This window comes from Zeugodacus cucurbitae, chromosome 3, assembly GCF_028554725.1.
Source record: "Zeugodacus cucurbitae isolate PBARC_wt_2022May chromosome 3, idZeuCucr1.2, whole genome shotgun sequence".
Classification (NCBI taxonomy): domain Eukaryota; kingdom Metazoa; phylum Arthropoda; class Insecta; order Diptera; family Tephritidae; genus Zeugodacus; species Zeugodacus cucurbitae.
In genome coordinates, this window is record NC_071668.1 from 34125952 (window position 1) to 34148874 (window position 22923).

The following is a 22923-nucleotide window of genomic DNA, read 5'->3' on the forward strand; positions in this document are numbered from 1 at the left end:
TGGGTATGAAGATAACCCTAGCTATCCTCCACTGGATATCCGCCACTGAAGGATAGAGCGTGCCTCCATCATTTGGCTACTCGCTTCATTATACGGTTTTGAAGGACGGTGAGTTGGGCCGGGACCAGAGCTATCTCTGGGTAGTTTAGCGGCAGTACTCCAATGCGTACGATCCTAAAAGTGTCCGCATTCCTGTGTTGGCTGTCTACTACCCTGGATGCTTCTTGGGTCCTAGCTTGCCCGCTCGACTCCGGAGCCGTGGCTGGTCTGCGCCGCTTAGAATTTGGCAATTCTTATGTTACTTGCCTCCTGGTGTCAGAGTTATTCTGTGTACCTTTTGCCACAGGCGCTTTTTTGGCATTGCTTCCTCCGTCACCTCGTATTCTGCCAAGGGCAAGTTCCTTTGCTACTTCATTAAATTTTCCCTCATCCAGATGTCGATGGTAGCACTTTACAGTGGTCCCACTCATTCCTACCCTGCGGCGATCGTCTGGACCACCTGGGCAGCCTGCCTCAGGTAGCGGAGGGTATTTACCCCACCTGTGCCCCCGTCTCTTATTGGACTCTGTTTGTTTGCCAGGCCGTTTCTTCGCCGGCTCCTTGCTGTTATCTTCTGCGATAAAGGGTACATTGCAGGGGTTCGTACTCGCTCGAACCTCCTTTGGGTTTTCTCCCGCCTGGGATGCCAGGAGTAGTGGTTTGCCTACTCTGCCGCTGCTCGTTGAGGATACATCGTCGTCTCTCGCGTTCTCCTCGAACAGCGAACGCTCCTCTGCCGTTAGAGCATCAAGGAAGCGTGGTCTTCTCCCTGAGCTAGGAGTACCCTTCTCGCTGTTTGGTTTTGTTTGTTGTTATACTCTCGCAGCAAAGTTGCTACGAGAGTATTATAGTTTTGTTCACATAACGGTTGTTTGTAACACCTAAAACTAAAAGCGTTTGATATAGAGTCATATATACCAAAGTGATCAGGGTGACGAGTAGATTTGAAATCAGGATGTCTGTCCGTCCGTCCGTCTGTCCATATGTGCAAGCTGTAACTTGAGTAAACTTTTAGATATCTGGACGAAACTTGTCACAAATATTCCTTGGGACCGTGAGAGCGTTGCTTTCGAAAATCGGTCCACTGCCACGCCCACAAAATGACGAAAACCGAAAATACATAGAGTGTCATAACTAAGTTATAAAAGTAAAATTTGGAATAAAGGATCGCACTAGGAAGGGACTTTTTTGGATGTAATTTTTTTGGGTAAGTGGGCGTGGCCCCGCCTCCAAATCGGTTATTTGTATATATCTCGCAAACCAACAAAGCTATATAAACCAAACTTTCTGCAGTCACTTCTCTTACGTACCCCCCACACACCATGAAATCAGTTGAAATCGGATAATACCCACGCCCACCTCCCATACAAAGGTTAGGTTGAAAATTACTAAAAGTGGGTTATTTCACTAACGAAAAACTTCAGAAACACTAAATTTTACAGAAGAAATAGCAGAAAGAAGCTGCACTCAGATTTTTTACAAAACGGAAAATGAGCGTGGCAGCGACCACTTATGGGTCAAAAACTATATCTCAGAAACTACTCGACCGATTCGAATGAAATTCGGTATATAATATTTTCTTGACACTCTGATAACACGGATAAATGGGCCAAATCGGTTCACATCCACGAATACTTTCCTTATAACTCAATTTGGAATTCCATCTCATTCCTTCACTTTATAATGTAAACATAAGGAACCAATGAATATAGCGGAATAAAACTTTACATAAATAGTGCATATCATCTCTGGCTTCACTTGTGAAAAAATTGTCGAAAACGGACTATAACTTTTCAAAGCGCCAGATATCGAACATGTCGATCTCACCCCCTAAGGATAAATTTTTACAAAATCTGTAGTAGTTCTTTATTTAATCAGCCATCTATCAGTAGAGATTGTTTGATTTTTCATTTTCAGGGTCACCCCTTAGTCACAGGAAGCAAATTTATTGATCATTTGTTGGGACACCGTTTGGTTCAATGGTATTCCAGTTTCATTCTATAGATCACCTAATTTTTGGTTTAAAAATTAAGTTGTTTTTTTTATTTTTATTTATTCAATTGTATGGGGTATTTACATTTATAAATTAGTATGGTATATTACATTTTCAATAAATATTATAGAATAATTTTTAATATTAGCATTTCAGTACAAAGTAAACTTTCATTATCATATTCGTAGATTCATATTTTACATTTTAATTAAGAAATTTAGTGCTTTTGCGAACGTTAAAAACTTAAATTAACAATCATAATATTGAAAATTAAAATTGGAAGTTCAGCTTAATAATTCCTGCATAGTCAAATCAGAAGAAAAATTAACAACTTTGGCGCCTCAATGTTGTTTTTTGAGCTCTGTTAACATGTTAACTATTCATTGTGTAGATCCAGGAGCTATGATGGAGACACTGTGTTTAGCTGGTCAAAAATAAGTAGTAAAACTGCTTCTCCAAAAGTCCGATGTAATTTGTTGTACATCATCCTATGCCTGAAAAATATTTATAGTTGGTTAGAAATAAAACAAACAAAATAACCAGGGCCGGTTGTGTTGTGCGATTTTGGCTTTATTCTGAATTTGAATATGTATTAGTTGTTGTTGCTGCTGATGCCGGTGTTGTTGTCTGAGTGGTGATTGTTGTTGGTTAGGTACCGGCGAATTCTTCGGTGGAAAGTCAAGGAGCGGTACTAGCAGTTTCTATGAAAGTTTCTAAGCTATTTTTAAAGACGAATTGACAAAAGTGATCGTTCATCTCTTTCTTGCACATTACATTCATCATTTAGCAATGTATATATATCTCTTGCACAATCACGGATGAAAGATCCAAAACTGCGAATGAAAACTCCACGTGCACTTTCAGTACTGCGAAACACAAAAGCTCTGAAACTAATCCAACTATTTTCGGTTAGTTTTACCAAATCCCCAAATGTGAATTAAATAGCAAAATTATTAAATATATTTCATATTTATTGCAAATATCATGCCATTTAGGTGTTTATAATTATATTTACTTTATACATGTATTACTACTACACTATATACATATGTGCCCTACAAGACGGAGCTAACTCATACACTACTACACATGCAAATTTTTTCAGCTTTTACCAATACATACACATTGCTAACATTTTGTAGTTAAGTGGCAATCTCGGTAGTTAGAATAGCAAAATTCATTAACCCTAATTTTTGTATGTGTAAGAGAGAGATACAATGAACCGTTCAAAATCGCCTCCATGGCCGCTGTTCATTTGAAAATAAAATTTTGGGTGAATGGATGTAAGTGCCTTTTAAATATTTCTTTTATTTTGTTAAGTGTTTGTTTTTTTATAAATGCATTATTTGTGTTACTTTTGTTATTTGTTTTTATAATTAAAATTTCATTTCATTGTAGTTATACATGTGTGCACAGCAAAGGAGGAGCAAGGAGATGACGGTGAAATTGGTGGAGGTATGTTTCATATATTTTTAATACATAATACAAATTAGAAATTTTAAATAATTTCAGTTTTATGGATTTAGAATTGGTGTAATATATGACAACAACAACGCAGAAAACAATGGAAAATAACATGGTAAATATAAATGCGTATATGTGCATGTTGAGTTAGTGCGTATTAAGATGTACATATGTATGTACATGTGTATTTATGTACAAGAATGCATCTGTTGCATTGTGTCCAAAATATTTATTTAGAATAATTTGTATTTTGATGTTAAAAAGTTGTTAAATTTTTTTTTTAGTTATTACAAGCATTAAGCTCTGTAGATATATATATATAATCGAAAACTTTCTCTCGAAAACTCCTAGTGCCGTCGCATCGGATGTTAACATCGTCCACGCTTCTGCACCGTAAAGTAGTACTCGAATGATGAAAGACTTGTAGAGTTTGGTTTTTGTTCGTCGAGAGAGGACTTTACTTTTCAATTGCCTACTCAGTCCATGGTAGCACTTGTTGGCAAAGGTGATTCTGCGTTGGATTTCTAGGCTGACAATGTTATTGCTGGTTCCCAGATAGACGAACTTATCTACAACTTCAAAGTTATGACTGTCAACAGTGACGTGGGAGCCAAGACGCGAATGCGCTGACTGTTTTTTTAACGACTGGAGATATTTCGTCTTATCCTCGTTCACCACCAGACCCATACGCTTCGCTTCCTTATCCAGTCTGTAAAAAGCAGAACTAACGGCGCGGGTGTTGTTTCCAATGATATCGATATCATCGGCGTACACCAGTAGCTGTACACTCTTATAGAAAATTGTACCTTCTCTATTTAGATCTGCAGCTCGTATTATTTTCTCCAGCATCAGGTTAAAGAAGTCACACGATAGTGAATCACCTTGTCTGAAACCCGGAGAGGTCCTTCCCGATCTTGACGGAGCTTTTGGTGTTGCTCAACGTCAGCTTACACAGCTGTTGCGGGGATACCAAATTCAGACATCGCGGCATAAAGGCAGCTCCTTTTCGTGCTGTCGAAAGCAGCTTTAAAATCGACAAAGAGATGATGTGTGTCGATCCTCTTTTCACGGGTCTTTTCAAAGATTTGGCGCATGGTAAATATCTGGTAAGATGTGGATTTTCCAGGTCTAAAGCCACACTGATAAGGTCCAATCAGTTTGTTGACGGTGGGCTTTAGTCTTTCAAACAGTACGCTCGATAGAACCTTATAAGCGATGTTAAGGAGGCTTATCCCACGGTAATTGGCGAAGATTGTGGGGTTTCCCTTTTTATGGATTGGGCAGAGTACACTGAGATTCCAATCGTCGGGCATGCTTCCTTCCGGCCATATTCCGCAAAGAAGCTGATGCATGCACCCTATCAGTTCTTCGCCGCCGTATTTGAATAGCTCGGATGGCAATCTATCAGCCTCGCCGCCTTGTTGTTCTTCAGGCGTGTAATTGCAATTCTAATTTCTTCACGGTCGGGCAATGGAACATCTGTTCCATCGTCGTCGTTTGTGGAATCGGGTCCGCCTTATCCTGGTGTTGTACTTTCACTTCCATTCAGCAGGTTGGAGAAGTGTTCGCTCCACAAACTCAGTATACTCTGGTCATCAACAACTAGATCACCTCTGGGGGTCCTATAGAAGTGTGCTCCGGTCTTGGAACATTCAGTTAGTCGCCGGATCTTGTCAAGCTCTTCATATTCACGCATTTCGGCCTCTTTCTGTTTTTGTCTGCAAATGTGTCTCGCTACCCTCTTCAGCTCACGGTATTATTGATATGTATCTTGCAATCCACGATCCGCGATCTGGGTTTTAAAATATTTAAATATTTTGTGATATGGATCGTGATTCATCAATATTGCATAATATCACGATAAATACTGAACGTGCAGCAGGCGCCTTAGAAATGAAGATTAGTGTGTAGCCATTAAAGTGTGACTTTTATTTGACAATCCAGTGATCGAACTCGGGGTAGAGTTTCAGCGTTAGCGACAGATTGTGGAAATCCGTTACAATAACAAGAAATTACGTGATAAAATTTGTCAAATGTTCAACTTAAAATTCGAATATTTCGAAAACTATAAGTATCTGGCAACATTTTTCGGAATCTGAAGAATTACCGCTATCCAACTACATTTGTTTTAACCCTGAAATCGTCGGATGGTTAATAAAAATTTCCCCAATAACTTAAATCAATTTTCACCATATTTATAGTGATAACTATTATGTGACATCAGAATTATGCAGCCAGTAAGGCTATATTGCTCACCTCACCGTCGTTACACGGGAAAGAGCTTCCCTGCAAGACAGGTACCGGCGAATTCTTCGGTGAAATGCCAGGGAGCGGTACTAGCAGTTTCAATGAAAGTTTCTGTGCCATTCTTAAGGGCGAGTTGACAAAAGTACCCCAAACTATTGTGTACGTGTCATCGTTCATCCATTTCTTGCACATTACATTTAACAATTTATATATACCTCTTGCACAATTCTGTGAATGATCTTGGTACAATCACGGATGATGCGAACCAAACCTACAGTGCACTTTTAGTACTGTTCTTGGTACTATTACGGATGAAAGACCCAAAACTGCGAACGAAAACTCCATGTGCACTTTCAGTACTGCGACCCACAAAAGCCCAGAAACTATACCCGCTATTTTCGGTTAGTTCTACCATAATCCCAAATGAGAATTTAATAACAAATCATTAATTATATTTCATATTTATTTAAAATATCATGCCATTTAGTTGTTTATTATTATATTTACTTTATAAATGTATTACTACTACAATATATATATATATATGCCCTACAAGACGGAGCTAACTCATACACCACTACATATGCAAATTTTTTCTGCTTTTACCAATACATACACATTGGTAACATTTTGTAGTTAAGCGGCAATCTCGGTAGTTAGAGTAGGAGTTTTCGAGAGAAAGGTTTTGCGGAAGATTTATGGTCCCTTAAACATTGGCAACGGCGAATACCGTAAAAGATGAAATGATGAGCTGTATATGTTGTTCGACGACATAGGCATAGTCCAGCGAATAAAAAGACAGCGGCTACGCTGGCTAAGTCATGTTGTTCGAATGGATGAAAGTGCTCCAGCTCTGAAAGTATTCGATGCAGTACCTTCTGGTGGAAGCCCAGAAAGAGGGAGACCTCCACTCCGATGGAAGGACCAGGTGGAGAGAGACCTCGCTTCTCTTGGTATAACCAATTGGCGCCAAACTGCCAGAAGGAGGGATACATGGCGCGCTGTTTTGGACTCGGCTATAACCGCGTAAACGGTGTCTACGCCAGTCAAGAAGATGAAGAATCCTTTGAAATAATGTATGCTGTTACAGTCATTTATTCTCACCGACAAAAAAGGATTAATTACTGTGAAACTATTAGAAACAAAGTAATATACTTTTTTACACATTGATGATGATGCTATATAGCCTATAGCCTTCCTCGATAAATGGACTATCCAACACAAAAATAATTATTCAATTCTAACCAGTAGTTTCGGAGATTAGCGCGTTCAAACAAACAAACAAACAAACTCTTCAGCTTTATAATATTAGTATAGATTATCGTACTACATTATATACATATGTATAACGTATTGAATATTTGAACAATTTTTGCTATCTGACAAAGCTGGAGGAAGAGTGGCAAATGTCAAATACCCCGAGCGGCCTGGAAGTGTAAGCTGTGCACATTATGTGAGGACTATTTTGGTTTCTTTAGGAGATTTGGAAGATCTGTTCTTTCATTAATTTCACTAGTACTAGTCGTCCATTTTCTGGGAGGAGGGTTTCTATAAAATATAAAGTAAAATTAGAATTTTTACAACATAAAAGTTGGTAATAATTACCTTATGTTTCAGGAATTCTAAATCTAGCACTATCAACGTTCTAGTCTTAACATCCATGCTCTTGCTGTAGTATTTCCATTGAACTAATTTCGGTGAATCCATGTCCTTGTAAAGCGATACAATAACGTTATGATTCCTCAATACAAGGTGAAAATGAATCAAAAAAGTCCTCCTAATTAAACATACAAGAAGTTTTTAAATTTTTATGATCACAAACATTCACTTAAATTTACCCTTTAATTTCTGTGCTTTAGCTGCTAATGGCACGACCAACTGAGGTGCCGGTAAGTTCATAAATACTGCCACTGCTTTGCCCTCTAGATCATTGGCCAAACCCAGTTAACGCACGTCGCGATGATAAACGGTTACAAAAGCACCCAAACCACGTCGTTCCAATTCTTCACGTGCTTGTGTTGACCAAAAGGTTTAATTGTAAATGATTTGTGTTACATGTAGCAGCGTTTGCATCCATAGTTTTGGATTTGCTTGCAGCACATATTCCATCGCTTCAGAAGTTCTACGCTGCTACAATAAGTGACACCAATAAGTTTGCGTACCTTAAACGCGCCATATGAGGTTGAAATATCTGTGTGGAAAATTAATTAGAATTTAAGGCAAGATAATATTATTATATTCAACAATTATTTACGTATTCAATGGTTTCGCCATTGATGTTGACCATTGTTGGCGTAGCTTCTATTGCGTGCTTCGAATTGACAGTGCGATGAAGTATTACTGTATCATTCTCTTCAATTCCATATTTTGGCTTTAGAAAACTTTTATTTTACGTTTTACTTATTTAAAAATACGTGCTTCAAAAATTTAAACTTTAATTAGGCTGCAGTTCACTGAATTAAATAAAACACGCAAAATAATACTTCACAAGCAGCCATGATATAGCTCAAAACAAAACTTGTTCAAACACGAGAACTTTGGTTGTTTCTTTCTATCATTCAGGGTGCTGTATGAGAGAAGAGTTGAGTTAAATGTTTATGCACATTTTACCCTTTGTTTCGTATGTGTGTATGTAGTGGTGTTTTTTAAATTTCTTTGAATGTGTTGGAGTTTCAGTACCCATGACTTGCTGGGTTCCTTTCAAGTTGATCATGCGAACTTATTGTCAAGTGCTGAACACAAAAACGACGACACGACACGACGTAGCGACGGCTGATCACAAATGTCGCTTTGAAGCCAGCGTCTTGAACATTTTGAAGATGGCAGCAACATATCAAATAGCAATTTCATTGTTGCCGGACTGAAAACTTTCACTTCAATAAAATTTACATATTTAGTTTAAAGTGAAATTATTTGTGCGAAAAATGTAAAAATAGTATATTTATTTGTTTTAAATAATCGATTGCTATTATAAATTTTATATCAAAGCTATTTTACGTTTCTGCTGGAAAAATAACGTCATACTTGTGAGAACTTTGAATAATTTTACATTTCACATGTTAGTGGCAGCTCTACAGCGGCCATTGTCGTCGGCAAAATTATAAACATTTCTAATTTGGCGACAACGACAACTACAAGCCTGTTGTCGCGTAGTTGTGCTGTTGTCAAAAAATCTGTGCCCAAAAGAACGCGTGTATTTTAATATTTGACAGATGTCGCTCGTCGCTTGTCATCTTCTATGTGTTCAGCACATGTGTTTAATTTTTGTGTTTTAAAATGTACTATTTTTGCTAAATTTTACCTATTGCATATCCTTTTACATATTCCAAACTATATATAACTTTAAAAAAATCGCAACAGAATATGTTTGCAAAAAAAATTGCGAAAACGATACTTTCTCTTGTCACAACACTTTCTTGACATACTGTATATGTATTTATAGAAAGCGGTTGTAAAACATATCCTTGCAAGACGGATAGAGTTACTTATCTTATGGTCCATTGGCTACCAGTATAAAAAGCATATATTATTTTCGTGGTCACTCTTGTTCAAGCATCAGGAAAACGGGTTTTCTATTATTTTGGAAAGCCACACGTCACTCTGTGGTTAGCGGTGCCATCTGAAGTCGTTTGTTTGCTTCATCACTTCTATGGTAACCCCTTAGACACAGTAATTTGGTCACCGCCTCGTTACTAAAAATTTGTTCTGTGGGCACCTCGTTCATGCTTTATTTCGTTTAGAAATAAAAAAAGAAGATTGTATTTTTTTATTTATTTAATTGTAAATAGTTTATAATAATTTTTTTACATTATAAATAATTATTACAGATTAATTTTTAAATATTAACATTAAAGTTTAATTTTTACAAACATTTTTGTGGCTATCACTTATACATTGACAAAATTTACATATTTTACTTAACTATCCATTGTGTATATTCAAGGGCATCATAGGAGACACGTCAAAAATAAGTAGTGAAACTGCTACGCCAATAGTCCGATTTAATTTGTTGTACATCATCCAATGCCTCAAAAATATGTGTAGTTGGTTAGAAATAATTACAATATTTATATTCGTAATTTCAATAATACCTGTTGTTGTAGCATATTTTGCAGTGCTTCTCCATAATACGGCATATTTGAGTTCGAATTTGTATTGTATGATTGAAAGGCAACTCCTGTTGTATAAGTTGATGAGCTGCTGGTAGGATTCTTTCTACATGGGAGTAATGTGCTGAACACAAAGACGACGACACGACACGACGTAGCGACGGCTCATCACAAATGTCGCTTCGAAGCCAGCGTCTTGAACATTTTGAAGACGGCAGCGACATATCAAACAGCAATTTCATTGTTGCCGTACTAAAATCTTTCACTTCAATAAAATTTACATATTTAGTTTAAAGTGAAATTATTTGTGCAAAAAATGTAAAAATTGGCGATTTATTTGTTTTAAATAATCAATTGTTATTATAAATGATATATCAAAGCTATTTTACGTTTCTGCTGGCAAAATAACGACATACTTGTGAGAACTTTGAATAATTTTACATTTCACTTATTAGTGGCAGCTCTACAGCGGCCATTGTCGTCGGCAAAATTAGAATCATTTCTAATTTGGCGACAGCGAAGACTTCAACCCTTTTGTGGTGAAGTCGTGCTGTTGTCTAAAAATCTGTGCCCACAAGTACGCGTGTATTTTAATATTTGACAGATGTCGCTCGTCGCTTGTCGTCTTCTATGTGTTCAGCACAAAAATTAACATAAATTGAAGCCCATAACGTTTGCTGTAAGCAACATGAAATTAAATTTTATTGCAAAGATGCCGTCTTGATTCATAAGGCTTTATTTTTAAATCATTCTGTAGATACCTCTGAAGATTAATGTCCCGTAAAATGATAATGATGTGTACAATTTCGTAAAAGGGGATAATTCACTTATTTCAACTTTATTCATCATTAATTTTAAAATATTAATAATTGTTATTTGAAAATTGGAAAACTGTATAATAAGCAATTTCTTGTACGTGCAACGTCGGGGTAAGTTTATCGATATATCAAATCCGTTGTATATATTAGCAATCATAATATCAACAAGAGAGTTGGGATTTATTTGGAGAAGTTCAGAAAATAAGTCGAATCAAAATAACATAGCTATTAAAGAACAGATAGATAAGTAAGGTAAGTGAATTTTCTGAATCACACAGATATAATTGTGAAAACCATCTAAATGCGAGCAATGCACGAATTCATAATATTGGAAAGGAAGAAACTATAAATTTGTGGATTTCCTATTTCAACACATCACTAAAATATTAATCATATAAGAGTTTGACATACAGTGGCTCACAGCTATTTCATGCATATGAATTTACAAAATTTGAAATGTTATATCTTGACAAGAAAAACACATATCGAAATAATTCAAACTCCTAGTTGTTAATACGATTGTGTAGTTTATAAAATATATTTTATTTTATTATTTTAATTAATTATTCAATAACTTATAAACAAAAAACCAGAAACGTAAACAGATTTCATATCACAGCTTATTTCATGCAGTGTACTTTTAATTAAAAATGAGATAAATAATTTGTTTAACACTTGCTTAATACTTAGTATGATATTCGTTAGCTTTTAATACAGCTTTTATTCTAGCTGGCATGGACTCAACTAGTTTTTGTGTAATTTCTGTCCCAATTTTGTTTCATTCTTCCAAAATAGCACTTTTTGGCTGTTCCTTATTACTGATGCGGTGTTTACGGATGTTATTTTCTAACAAAGACCATAAATTCTCGATCTGGTTCATGTCAGGTTTCATTAAATGTGGACTATTCCATATTAGCCAGGTCTGTACTATTGACGCTTTGTGTTTACGATCGTTGTCCTGATAATACCGGACATTTTGACGGATCCCAAGTTTCTCGGCACTTTGGATTAAATTTTGTTTTAATATATTAAGGTACAATGATTTGTCCATTATACTCTCAATAAATACCAAATTTCCAATGCCGGCTGCAGACATACACGCCCATACCATAACGCTGTCCCCACCATGTTTAACTGTTGGCCTAATGTTACACCTCTGAAGCTCAGTATTGGGTTTCCACCACACGTAAGCCATTCCATCTGAACCGAAATGGTTGAATTTCGACTCACAGCAATACAATACAGCAAAAATTACAGTATTCCAGAAGTTAAAATCCTTGGTTTCCAGCTTCCTTTGCTATTGTAACTCGGTTTAGTTAGTTTTTTTGCTAATAAATATCTTCTTTCGGGCTACTCGACCATTGAAGTCATGCGCACGTAGTACCCGACGCACAGTTTCAGCACAAAATGATTTTCCTAGCTCCTCCTGAATCTCTGTAGTTAACTTTGGAATTGATAATCTCGGGTTTTCTTTAATTTTACGCACAATTAAACGCTCGTCACGTTCATTGAAAATTTTATTTGGTGCGTTTCGGCTTTTATTTTGAATGCGACCTTCATGCACGAAACGTTCAATTATATTTTGCACTGTAGCACTACTTAAATTTACAATCCCAGCAATTTTTCGTTATGATTTTCCATTTTTGAATTGGTTTATGACCAATTCTCGCTGCTCAATCGTTGTTCGGGGGCCCATTTTACTCAAATTGGTACACTGATGTACTCGACACTCAAAAACACATTAAAATTTTGTTTAAACTATTACTGAATCCCAGCCCTAAGATTTACAAACGCCTAGTACCGCAACCCAAGCAACGGGATTTCTCCACAACATAGACAAGTGGTTGCATGAAATAAGCTGTGAGCAAAATTTCTGGAAGGTAGCTGGAATTCTTGTTTTTGTTAATGTAAGATTGTTCTTCCAAGAACTTTATTTAGCATACTATATTAGTAAAGCATTATAGAATATATATCCATCAACTTTTCTTTCTTAAGTGTCTTACTTTCCATTTTATGGCAATATAAACTGAAAAATTTATATTGCATGAAATAAGCTGTGAGTCACTGTATTTTCGAATCCAAAGTAAATTAAAAAAGAAAATTCGTGTTTAAAAATGCGTCACAATTCCGATTTCGGGAAAACTTTAGTATACCGTCCCACGATTTCGGGGTTTAAATGGATATTGGCGGATAGAGGAGGATCTCTAGATTACGAATATATGTATATAATTATATCCCTCGCAAACTTATAGGTTCTGAGAGATTTGCGGCTGGGATTTAGTATAGCATCCCACGATTTCGGGGATAAAGTGGGTATGGTTGGATAGAGGATATCCTCCAGATTAAGAATATATATAATTATAGCCGCAGGAGACTTATAGTTTTCGAGATATTCGCGTTTAAAGTTTAAAAATTGTCTAATTTTAACACGTAATTTCTCGTTATATAGTTAATTTTTCATTTATATTTGCACTTATTATACACTTACACTTACACTTCACTACTTTCTTTCTATATATTTATTTTATAATAATTATTTAGAAATTTGCTTTAAATAAGCATGCATCAATGCAGATGGTAGTTCTACGCAAAATAAGTAGTGATTTTCATCTCTTTGATAATCCCCGGTGTTCGCTCGACCAGGGTTAATTTTTTGAAGCGCGGCCGAAGGCCGCCAATGCAGTAAGTAGTTCTACTCTAAAGAAGTTGTAATTTCCATCTCTTTGATAATCCCCGGTGCTCGCTCGACCAGGGTTATTTTTTTGAAGCGCTGCCGAAGGCTACCAATGCAGTAAGTAGTTCTACGCGAAAGAAGTTGTGATTTCCATCTCTTTGATAATCCCCGGTGTTCGCTCGACCAGGGTTATTCTTGAACCGCGGCCGAAGGCCTCCAATGCAGAAGGTAGTTCTACGCAAAATAAGTTGTAATTTCCATCTCTTTGATAATCCCCGGTGTTCGCTCGACCAGGGTTATTTTTTTGAAGCGCGGCCGAAGGCCGCCATTGCAGAAAGTAATACTACGCGAATGGGACTTAGATAGACAACCCGAGATATAATTTGGGGTAAAATCCCTCCTTTTTATTTATTTTGATTCATTTTACAATTTTTTAAAAAGCTATTTTTTCGTCAGCATGCAACCCTTTTGTTATTGTGTGAATTGATAAAATTAAATAAAAATTAAAATGCTTATTTAAAGTAAATTTCTAAATGATTAATATAAAATAAATATATAGAAAGAAAGTAGTGAAGTGTAAGTGTATAATAAGTGCAAAATATAAATGAAAAGTTAACTATATAAAGAGAAATTACGTGTTAAAATTAGACAATTTTTAAACTTTAAACGCGAATATCTCGAAAACTATAAGTCTCCTGTAATATATATATATATTCTTAATAATTATAATTATATATATTCTTAATCTGGAGAATCTCCTCTATCCAACCATACACATTATATCCGCGAAATCGTGGGATGGTATACTAAAATTTTCCATATTTGCAATTAAAGATTTCAAATTAACAGTTTTTAACACGTTATTTCTCACTGTACTATATATTGAATTTTTCACATATATTTTGCACTTTAACAGCCCTATTCTGTGCACTTCACAAATTCAACAAATTTCTAATTTGTAAAAAATTGAAATTTATCAAGCATTTCGTATTCTGTGTTTTTTAATTAAAAATCTTTTTTCTTGATAAGTTGTTAAGAAGTAAAATGCTCTTGACAAATAAAGGGATAATATGTATATGTATTATATTATTTAGTATTCTGTGGCTTTGAGGGGAGCAAAAGACTAGTCAGGGAGATGGGATGGAAAAGCGAATATATAGCTTCTGTCATCCGATTATCAATCAATCAATCTCATTTACGCGCGGCTCTCCTTGTTTGGTTAGAGGGATTAGCGAGGCTTTGGCGACCGCGTAAATGCGGTATAACCTTGTCATCTATATAGAGTACATGGGGTTGTAAAATCAAACCAAATTCTTTGCATAAGGCCTGAATGGCTTCAGTCGATATCTCAGAATTCTCGATACATCAGAATCAGATAGATAGGCTGATAACCGGTCAATCGTAAACCAAACTTATCAACGAAGCCACAATGAAGAAGGCTCGGTTAAAAATGGGGCTAGATTCGGAGCATGGAATATTTGCGCTCTCTCAGAAACTTCACGTCTAGACCAAGAGCAAAGGATTTATTGTGAAATTGAAGTTAAATTATTAACTATTTTGCAACAAATCTTGAAATGCATGTGAAAACTTACGTTATAAAATAATTCAAATAAATTTTTCAATCCAAATAAATATAATTGGACAGAAATCAGCTGTTTCTGTTTAAATTTTTTTTTTAATAAAAAAAACAAAAAGGGATTAAATGTCTGCTACGTCCACGTCGTTAATCCTGGGTTACGCTAAATTCTGATAATAATAGTGCGTAAATCAATGATTTTTCATCATGTTCTCAGTTGGTTTTTTATTTGTAGCTCATACAAATATTGCTGTCCTTTGGGGGTAAAAAGGTGATGAAATAAGGAACAAGGGGGCATAACTTGTTAAAAATTCCAAAAAAAATTTTTTTTTTCATTTTTTGCTATGAAATATTAATTTTAAAAAATTTTACGCTATACAGCTGGCTCCAATTTATTACATCTTCTAACAATTCTAAATATCGAAAAACTGAACAACGCGTGCACGTTTCTTTTGTGCTATTCTGCTCAAAGCTATATTCATATATTTATTAAAAAGATTTCTTTCAAACAGAAAATCTTCACGTGTTCACAGATTTCCTAATAGTGAAGTTTTTTTTGTATACTAGTTTTAAAATCTTCAATCTTGGTGATATTTTAATTTAAAAAACTTAATTTTAAAGCTAAATCTGCACATCTGGCAACTCTACCCAGAAACTATAATAATAACAGCTGAAGTTGAAGTTGTGTGAAGTATAACTGCATCTAAGTTTTCAAACCAAATTTTTCGAAGCTGAGTCAAGTCAAGCATCGGTAACTGGAGCTTAAGTATTTGACATACCCGTTTTTTTTTTCATATATTTATTTATTGAATCTGCTCTTTGGAGCCTAACAATAAGTTATAAAATCTTAATTCTAATTAAAACTAGACAAGCTCAACCAATTGATTGAGTTGTTTTGGTGAAACGTTGCTCCTCAGTGTGCTGGCATATCTCTTCTTTTTAGACGTGATTGATTACAAGAATGTAATAAAGCATTAGCCAATGGGTTTGGGTGATCGCGGAGTTTGGATAAATATTTATTTCTGCTGTTCTCTACTTCTTTCTTTACCATGAGAATACCAAGATCTTTATGGATATTTTCATTACGCTTATACCATGGTGAGCACGTGATTGTTCTAAGCATTTTTGATTGGAATCTCTGAATTATATCGATATTGGTTGCACAGGTCGTACCCCACAGTTGGATGCCGTACATCCAAATCGGCTTTATGACCGCGTTGTATAATAGAACTTTGTTGTCTAGGCTAAGTTTTGAATTTTTATTTAAAAGCCAATTTAAATGTGCTGCTCTTATCTTCATGCAGGTTATTTTGCTCGATATGTGTTTTCTCCACGTGAGCCTTCAATCCAAGTGAATACCAAGATATGTTACTTCAGTCGCTTGGGGTACTAAAATATTGTTCATTTTAACTACCGGACACGTTTTTGCTCTTAGAGAAAATGTAACATGCTTGCACTTCTGTTCGTTTACATTTATACGCCAGTTTGCTAGCCATTCTTCGACAATAATCAAATGCGCACCTAATACTTTTGATGCTATAATTGGGTATTTGTTTCGGCTTACTAAAGCTGTGTCATCCGCAAAAGTTGATGTCAAAATATTACTAGCTGTTGGAAGGTCTGCTGTATATATTATGTATAGAGTTGGCCCTAAAACACTTCCCTGAGGTACACCAGCTCTTATTGGTCGTTCTTCAGATATGAAGTCTCCTACTTTGACAGTAAACTTTATATTTTTTAAATAAGACTCCAAGGTTTTATGCATTTCGAGAGGTAAGCTTTTTTAATCTTATATAAAAGCCCGTCATGCCACACTTTATCGAACGCCTAAGCCACATCTAGAAATATAGCAGAACAGTACTCTCTATACTCGAACGCCCTTCTGATTTCGTTAGTAATTCTATTTACTTGTTCTACAGTGCCATGTTTTGCACGAAAACCGAATTGGTGCGTTGGTATTACATCTTTGATAGTAACACTTTTTCAAATATTTTAGAAAGACAGGGTAGAAGACTGATTGGTCTGCATGAAGACGGCTGTGTCAAGTCTTTACCTGGTTTCTCTATCATGATGATCTGCGACTTTTTCCATGAACTTGGATAGTACCCGAAACTGAGAATAGCGTTAAAGAGCAAGGAGAGTACTGTTAAAGCAATATTTGGTAACTCAATTAGCATTTTTGGACTAATTTTATCGTGTCCTGCCGACTTTTTAGGATTCAGCTCTTTTATGATTTTAATAATTTCAGAAGATGACGTTTGAATAGACCAAACTTAAAGCTGTTCTTTGGGCAATTAGGTTGAAATACCTTTTCTAGGTGATTTGCGAAACAATTTGCCTTATCCTCGTCACTTCGTGCCCAGTTTCCACCCAAGCCTCTTATAGGCAAGTTGGAGTCGACTGGAGGCTTCATTGATTTTTGGGCTTTCCAAAGAGAATTTCCTTTGTTTGAATTTGGACACAGTTTCTTTATATACCCGTTTTTGGTAATAAAATTGTAAAGAATTCATGTATTTGTTTACATTAACCCGTCTTTTTTATCTTGGACAATATAATATATATTGATACAATTTTTTTGCAATTTGTCAGTTGGAGCACAAAACATTAGTTAATTGCTGCCATGAGTTGTTTTGCACAAGCAGAAAGTGTTATTATCTTTTATTCATTTAAAAAATATTTTTTTTGGTTTGAAATTTGTTTACTTTTGAATTTCAAAATTTGAATTTTTGAATAAATGTAAGAGTTAAATCAATGACAACAAACATGTCAAAAAATGTCGTGCTAAACGCAAGCACAATTCGAAGAACGAATTCATGAGAAATGAATAAAAAAAATTGCACAGGTCTAATTTGAAATACAGATCGAATTGAAAATAAGATTTGTCATTCAAATGAGTTCACGAGAAATTTAACCAATTGGTATATTTTCATTATTTCAAAGAAAAAAAAATTAAAAATAGGTGTCCACAATTTTTAATATTAAGCTAAGGACTATATACAATATTATTCAGGGGCAAAAAATAAAATATACTGGTATTTTAGTGACAAGAGACAAAAACACTTCAACAAAACTTATAGCGTTTTCTTTTCTCAAAAAAATTTAACATTATTATCCTGTACTCGGATTTTCAAATTGTGGATGAGAGTTGACCAGCATAATAGGAAGACATTTTTTTGCTCTTTTATCATGTAAAAAATGGAAAACATTCAAAGAGGTAATGCTGCATTTGTATAATTTAGAAATACAAAGAGGCAGCATTTTCATCGAGAAAAGAAAACGCTATTAATTTGAGCCGTTTAAATACGATATGAAGTTACCCCTCGAAATAGCGCAAGAATTTTCTCAAAGAGTCTCAGCCGAATTAAAGACTTTTTTGGAAGATTTTGTCCAATCCAGGACAAAACTGGATGAATGAAAATTAGTAAAGGCGTAAAGGCGTGAGTCGTGTGTATATATTATGGATTGATAAATAAGTTATTTATAGTTCGAAATTGATTATAAGTTTGTAACCAAAAAAATTACAAAGCAAAAAATGTCGGTGGGATTATATTGATATTTCTCAATATTCAAATATTTGAAAAAATATCATGTACAAAGTGGCGAAAAACTTGGTATAAAGGACAGTTATAATTCCTACCAAGAAAATGATCTCAAACATACGGCTGGATTTGTAAAAGAATTACTGTTATGTATATCATTGCCCCAGGGTGATCAAAAGGCCTCTCTTACCACCAAATATAAACATTATTGAAAATTTGTTGCATAAATTGGAAATTGAAATAAGAAAACATAGCACATCAAGCAAATGTGACTTAAAAAGGTCCTTCGGAAGAATAGGATAAAATAAGTCCGAAATAATGAAAAAAGTTATTGGAATTTATCCCAAATCGTTTAAAGGAGGCTATTTGCTAAAAATAATATAAAAAAAAATATTTGTGATAAGTTTTATATAACTTAATAGTTTTTGCAGTGGGCCATTTTCACTGTGACATGATATTGACAAAAAGACTGCGTGTAATCACTTTTTACTGCTACTTGTCATCAGTTTTATTGCTTTGGTCTCTGTCACATGTCCAGCAATCTATCTTAAGCAAATTTCTTTCGCTTAGGAATAGATCAACGTTTACAGCAACATAGCATTTTTGTGCACTGCAACAACAAAAACAAAATACCTTGAGTATTTTTTATTTGGTTATTCCATTCTTGTGGGATTTGCGTGGGGAATAATGTTTGTACTACAGTCTTAAGTAGTTTAGGGCATGTTGGGTTTTGTCCCTTGCGGCTTCTAGCTTTTGTCATTACTATCTTATAGGCATCCCCAATGGGTTTTCTTCTAATTTTTTGCAGAGCTCTTTAAAGCAGCAGGCCTTGCTCCCTTTAAGAGCTATCTTGAGTTCCTTTCTCTTCTTCTTAAAATAATTTGCAGCATTATATACTCCGTTGTTTGTCGCCTCCTTTGGCACAGACGCCTCGCTTTATGACATTCATTTCTTATCGCATATATTTCCTCATTCCACCAGTACGCTGGCTTTCTGTGTGTATACTGTTTTTTCCTGTGCATTGAGGCATCACAGGCTTTGCTGACGAATTTCACGAGTTGCTCCGCCTTCCGTTCCACGTCTGATTCGTCGTTTGGGTTTCCGTCCAATTGATTTGAAGAGATTTTCATCGAGAGTTTCAATTTTCCAACCTCTGGTTTGCGCTTTCTTGGGGGTCTTACGTCCTTGGGTATGTTCTTGGTTACCGATTTCTAATATAATGGCCAGATGGTCGATGTGGGTATACAGGTCACTCACCTGCCACTTGGTTGTACGCACTAGGGAGCTGTTAGCGAAAGTGATTTCAATCACAGAACCACGACCTGCTTATGCTTCAGAATTATTTAGCCATCCCGGCCCCCCTAGGCGAATATTTAGCCTAGAAGTCGCTGTAGCGTGGCTACAACGCTGCTTAGGCCTGTGGACCGGCGGGATTGCGGCCTAGGCTGAAGACGTCGTGTTGATGTGGCACGGTGTTGTCAAGGACGGGGTTCTACCGAAGGGGGTCCACGCCGGCGGTATTGTATCAGAGACGCTCTTTGAGAACGCCCTATGTTGCCACTAGTGCGAGGAGCCGCTTGTCGCCCGGTGATGCGGTGCAGCAGCGTGTGATGCGAACGCACACAGATTTGGCAACGATTGTTGGATGGGTACTCCTGTGTTGCGTGAGTAGTTCCCAGGCAATTCAGGCAATAGCTGTGTGCCTGTGCAACCTGCTGGCGTTGCATCGGTGGCATGCCTTTAAAAATGCCGCATAGTCGATGCGGGCGTCGACATAATGGGCATCGAATACGCTGCAGATCCGCTGTTAGTGCGGGTGATGCTGGTGTTGATGCCGTGTCATTGGCCGGAGCCGTTGGCGCGGTGGTGCCTGTCCTTGGTTGAGGTACGGCGGTTGGAATGGTGGTCCGGCGTACTGCGATTGGGGCAGCTACAGAGCACGGAGTGGGAACAAGGTTAGGCATAGATTGTCATTTCTTATCGGACATTTATGTTGGGTTTTTGTGGCGTTTTTTGGATTTTCGAGTTTTCGGTTTTAAGCGGTTTATCTGTATTAACGATTTATTAATTATTCTGCGGTTGGCAGAAAGCATAATTTGACGAGCGGTCTGGTTAACGTTCCGGTTTGGGTGCGGAGATCAACTACTCAAACATGACCGTCGGAGCCGTAGTGAAGCTGCTTTATGCGTCCAAGTCGCCATTCCGAAGGAGGGAGACAATCGTCTTGTATAACAACACAATCTCCCAGCTTTGGTTCTTTCCCTTGAACTTACCACCGGTATCTCTTGTGGAGATCCTTTATATAGTCTTCCTTCCATCGACTTCTGAAATCATGATGGAGAATTTTAATTCGTTCCCATCTGTTTAATAAGGATAGCGACTCCACGCCTGGCTCAGGTATGGCCAGAATGGGTGCTCCTTTGAGAAAATGCCCTGGGGTTAAGGCTGTGAAGTCGGAGGGATCTTGCGAGAGTGGTGAGATAGGTCTAGAATTAAGTACGGCTTCGATACGAGCGAGTAATATGGTAAACTCCCCATAATTGAACGGTTACCTGCCGTTTTCTTTAAATGGGACTTGAAGCTTTTTACTGCTGATTCCCAGAGTCCGCCCATGTGTGGTGAACATGGTGGTATGAATTGCCAATCGATCCCTTGGGGTGCATATTTTTTTGACAATTTCAAGGGCTACTTCTTGGCTGAATTGTAAAAACTCCCTTTCCGTGGCTCGTTGAGCTCAGACAAAGCTTTTTCCATTGTCGCTCATAATTTTTAAAGGAAAGCCGCGTCGTCCGACAAATCTTGCAAATGCTGCGAGAAAAGCTGCGGTAGTCAGATCCGAACATAGCTCTAGGTGTACTGCCTTTGTCGTAAAACATACAAAGACAGCCACATACCCTTTTCTAAATGAGGAAGACCTTAACATCGAGGCCTTTATCTGGAAAGGTCCAGCAAAATCAATCCCAGTGATGGTAAAGGGTAGAGCATAATTGCAGCGTTCAGGTGGCAAGGCTGCCATGATCTACGTACGCATCTTGTGTTTGTATATAGTACACTGTTTACACATGAAGATGGTTCTTTTAATTTGTGGCTTTAGTCGCAGTATATAAAATTCTTGCCGGACCATTTGTTGCATCAAGCGATGCTCACCATGCAGTGTTAGCTGATGGAGATATATCAGAAATAAATGGGTAAAACGGGATTTCTCTGGAAAAATAATGGGTTGCCGTTCATTATAACTATGTCTGGAGTTTGCTAGTCTTCCATTTGACCTTATTAATCCATTAGCGTCCAGGAATGGGTTAAGGACGAGAAGTGAACTTCCCTTTTCGAGAGGTCGTTTTTCAAGTAGCTTTGATTGCTCTCGACTGAAATAGCGAGTTTGGGTATATAAGATAAGACTGACCTTGGCATGTTGCAAGTCGGAATGAGTTCGTTGTGCGCAATGATCACTTGATATTCCCTTAATTTTTTGTTTAATCCTTTGGATGAATTTATGGATGTAAGCGACTAGCCTTAGTGTTCTAGGAAATGACGAAAACCGGTGGAGAATATCATCCTCTTCGGGAGTGATTTTCCGACTTTCGGGCGGAATTATATTCCGAGCAGGAGGTTTTGGCCAGAAATCTTGTGATTCTGTTAGCCTTGTAGGACCGTTCCACCAGAGTGTAGTGCTGGTGATGTGAAGTGGTTTGCAACCTCTTGTGCCGAGATCCGCTGGGTTATCTGCACTTGCAACATGTTGCCATTTTGCGGGGCCAACTAAGTCTAATATTTGAGATATGCGGTTAGAGACATACGTCTTCCAAGTATAGGGTGGTTTCTCTAACCATGCTAGAACTATTTCTGAGTCTGACCAAAGATACATTTTGTGATTGTTTAATTTGAGATGAGTTTGAACTATTGAATTTAATTTTGCTAACAGAAGCGCACCATTCAGTTCCAGCCGTGGTAGGCTTAGTGTCTTCAAAGGTGCAACATTGGCATTGGCTACCAAAAGATGTGAAGATATTTTGCTATCGTACTGAGTTCTTACGAAGACAGTTGCGCAATATGCCTTTTCAGAGGCGTCACAGAAACCGTGTAATTCTACATTAATGTCAGGGGTGAAGTTTACCCATCGAGGGATTCGAATTTCTGATATGGTGTGTAAGTTGTTAGCAAATTGAACCCATTTTGTTAAGCGTATAGGTTTTACCTGTTCAGTGCCGTCTTGCCACAATTCTTGAATGAGGATTTTAGCTTGAATTATTATTGGCGAAAGCCATCCTGCGGGGTCGAAAAGTTTCGCCACCGAGGAAAGTATTTGGCGTTTGGTTATGGCGGACATTGCAGATATTGACTCAATTGTATATGAGAATTGATCTGTTATCGCATTCCATTGAATCGCTAGTGTTTTTGTTGTACTAGCCTTTTCAAATTTAAGGAAGTCTGTATCTAATAAATCTTCCTTTTTTTAATCTTTTA

The 22923-nt window shown here is 36.8% G+C and overlaps 1 protein-coding gene and 1 long non-coding RNA gene across 4 annotated transcripts in view; one reads left to right on the plus strand and one right to left on the minus strand.

Annotated features, from left to right (window-relative positions):
- Positions 1–3581: 3581 nt before the first annotated feature.
- The window catches only part of LOC105219819 (protein diaphanous), a 48063-nt gene continuing 28721 nt past the window's right edge, over positions 3582–22923 (plus strand). The window contains exon 1 of one of the 2 annotated variants that reach the window (XM_054226334.1): positions 3582–3611. In XM_054226334.1, the coding sequence (XP_054082309.1) occupies positions 3597–3611 (15 nt within the window). In that variant the 5' untranslated portion in view covers positions 3582–3596. Of the gene's footprint in view, positions 3612–10781; positions 10923–22923 lie in introns of those variants that run through there. The other variant, XM_011196148.3, reaches the window with a different exon arrangement.
- Positions 6648–9068, minus strand: LOC128920066 (uncharacterized). 2 transcript variants are annotated; one of them, XR_008470196.1, is made up of 4 exons: positions 7998–9068; positions 7582–7934; positions 7349–7520; positions 6648–7291 (listed from the first exon to the last, which is right to left on the minus strand). It is a non-coding gene; the product is annotated as an uncharacterized LOC128920066 (long non-coding RNA). The 2 variants fall into 2 exon arrangements; XR_008470195.1 differs by having other exon boundaries at positions 7582–9068.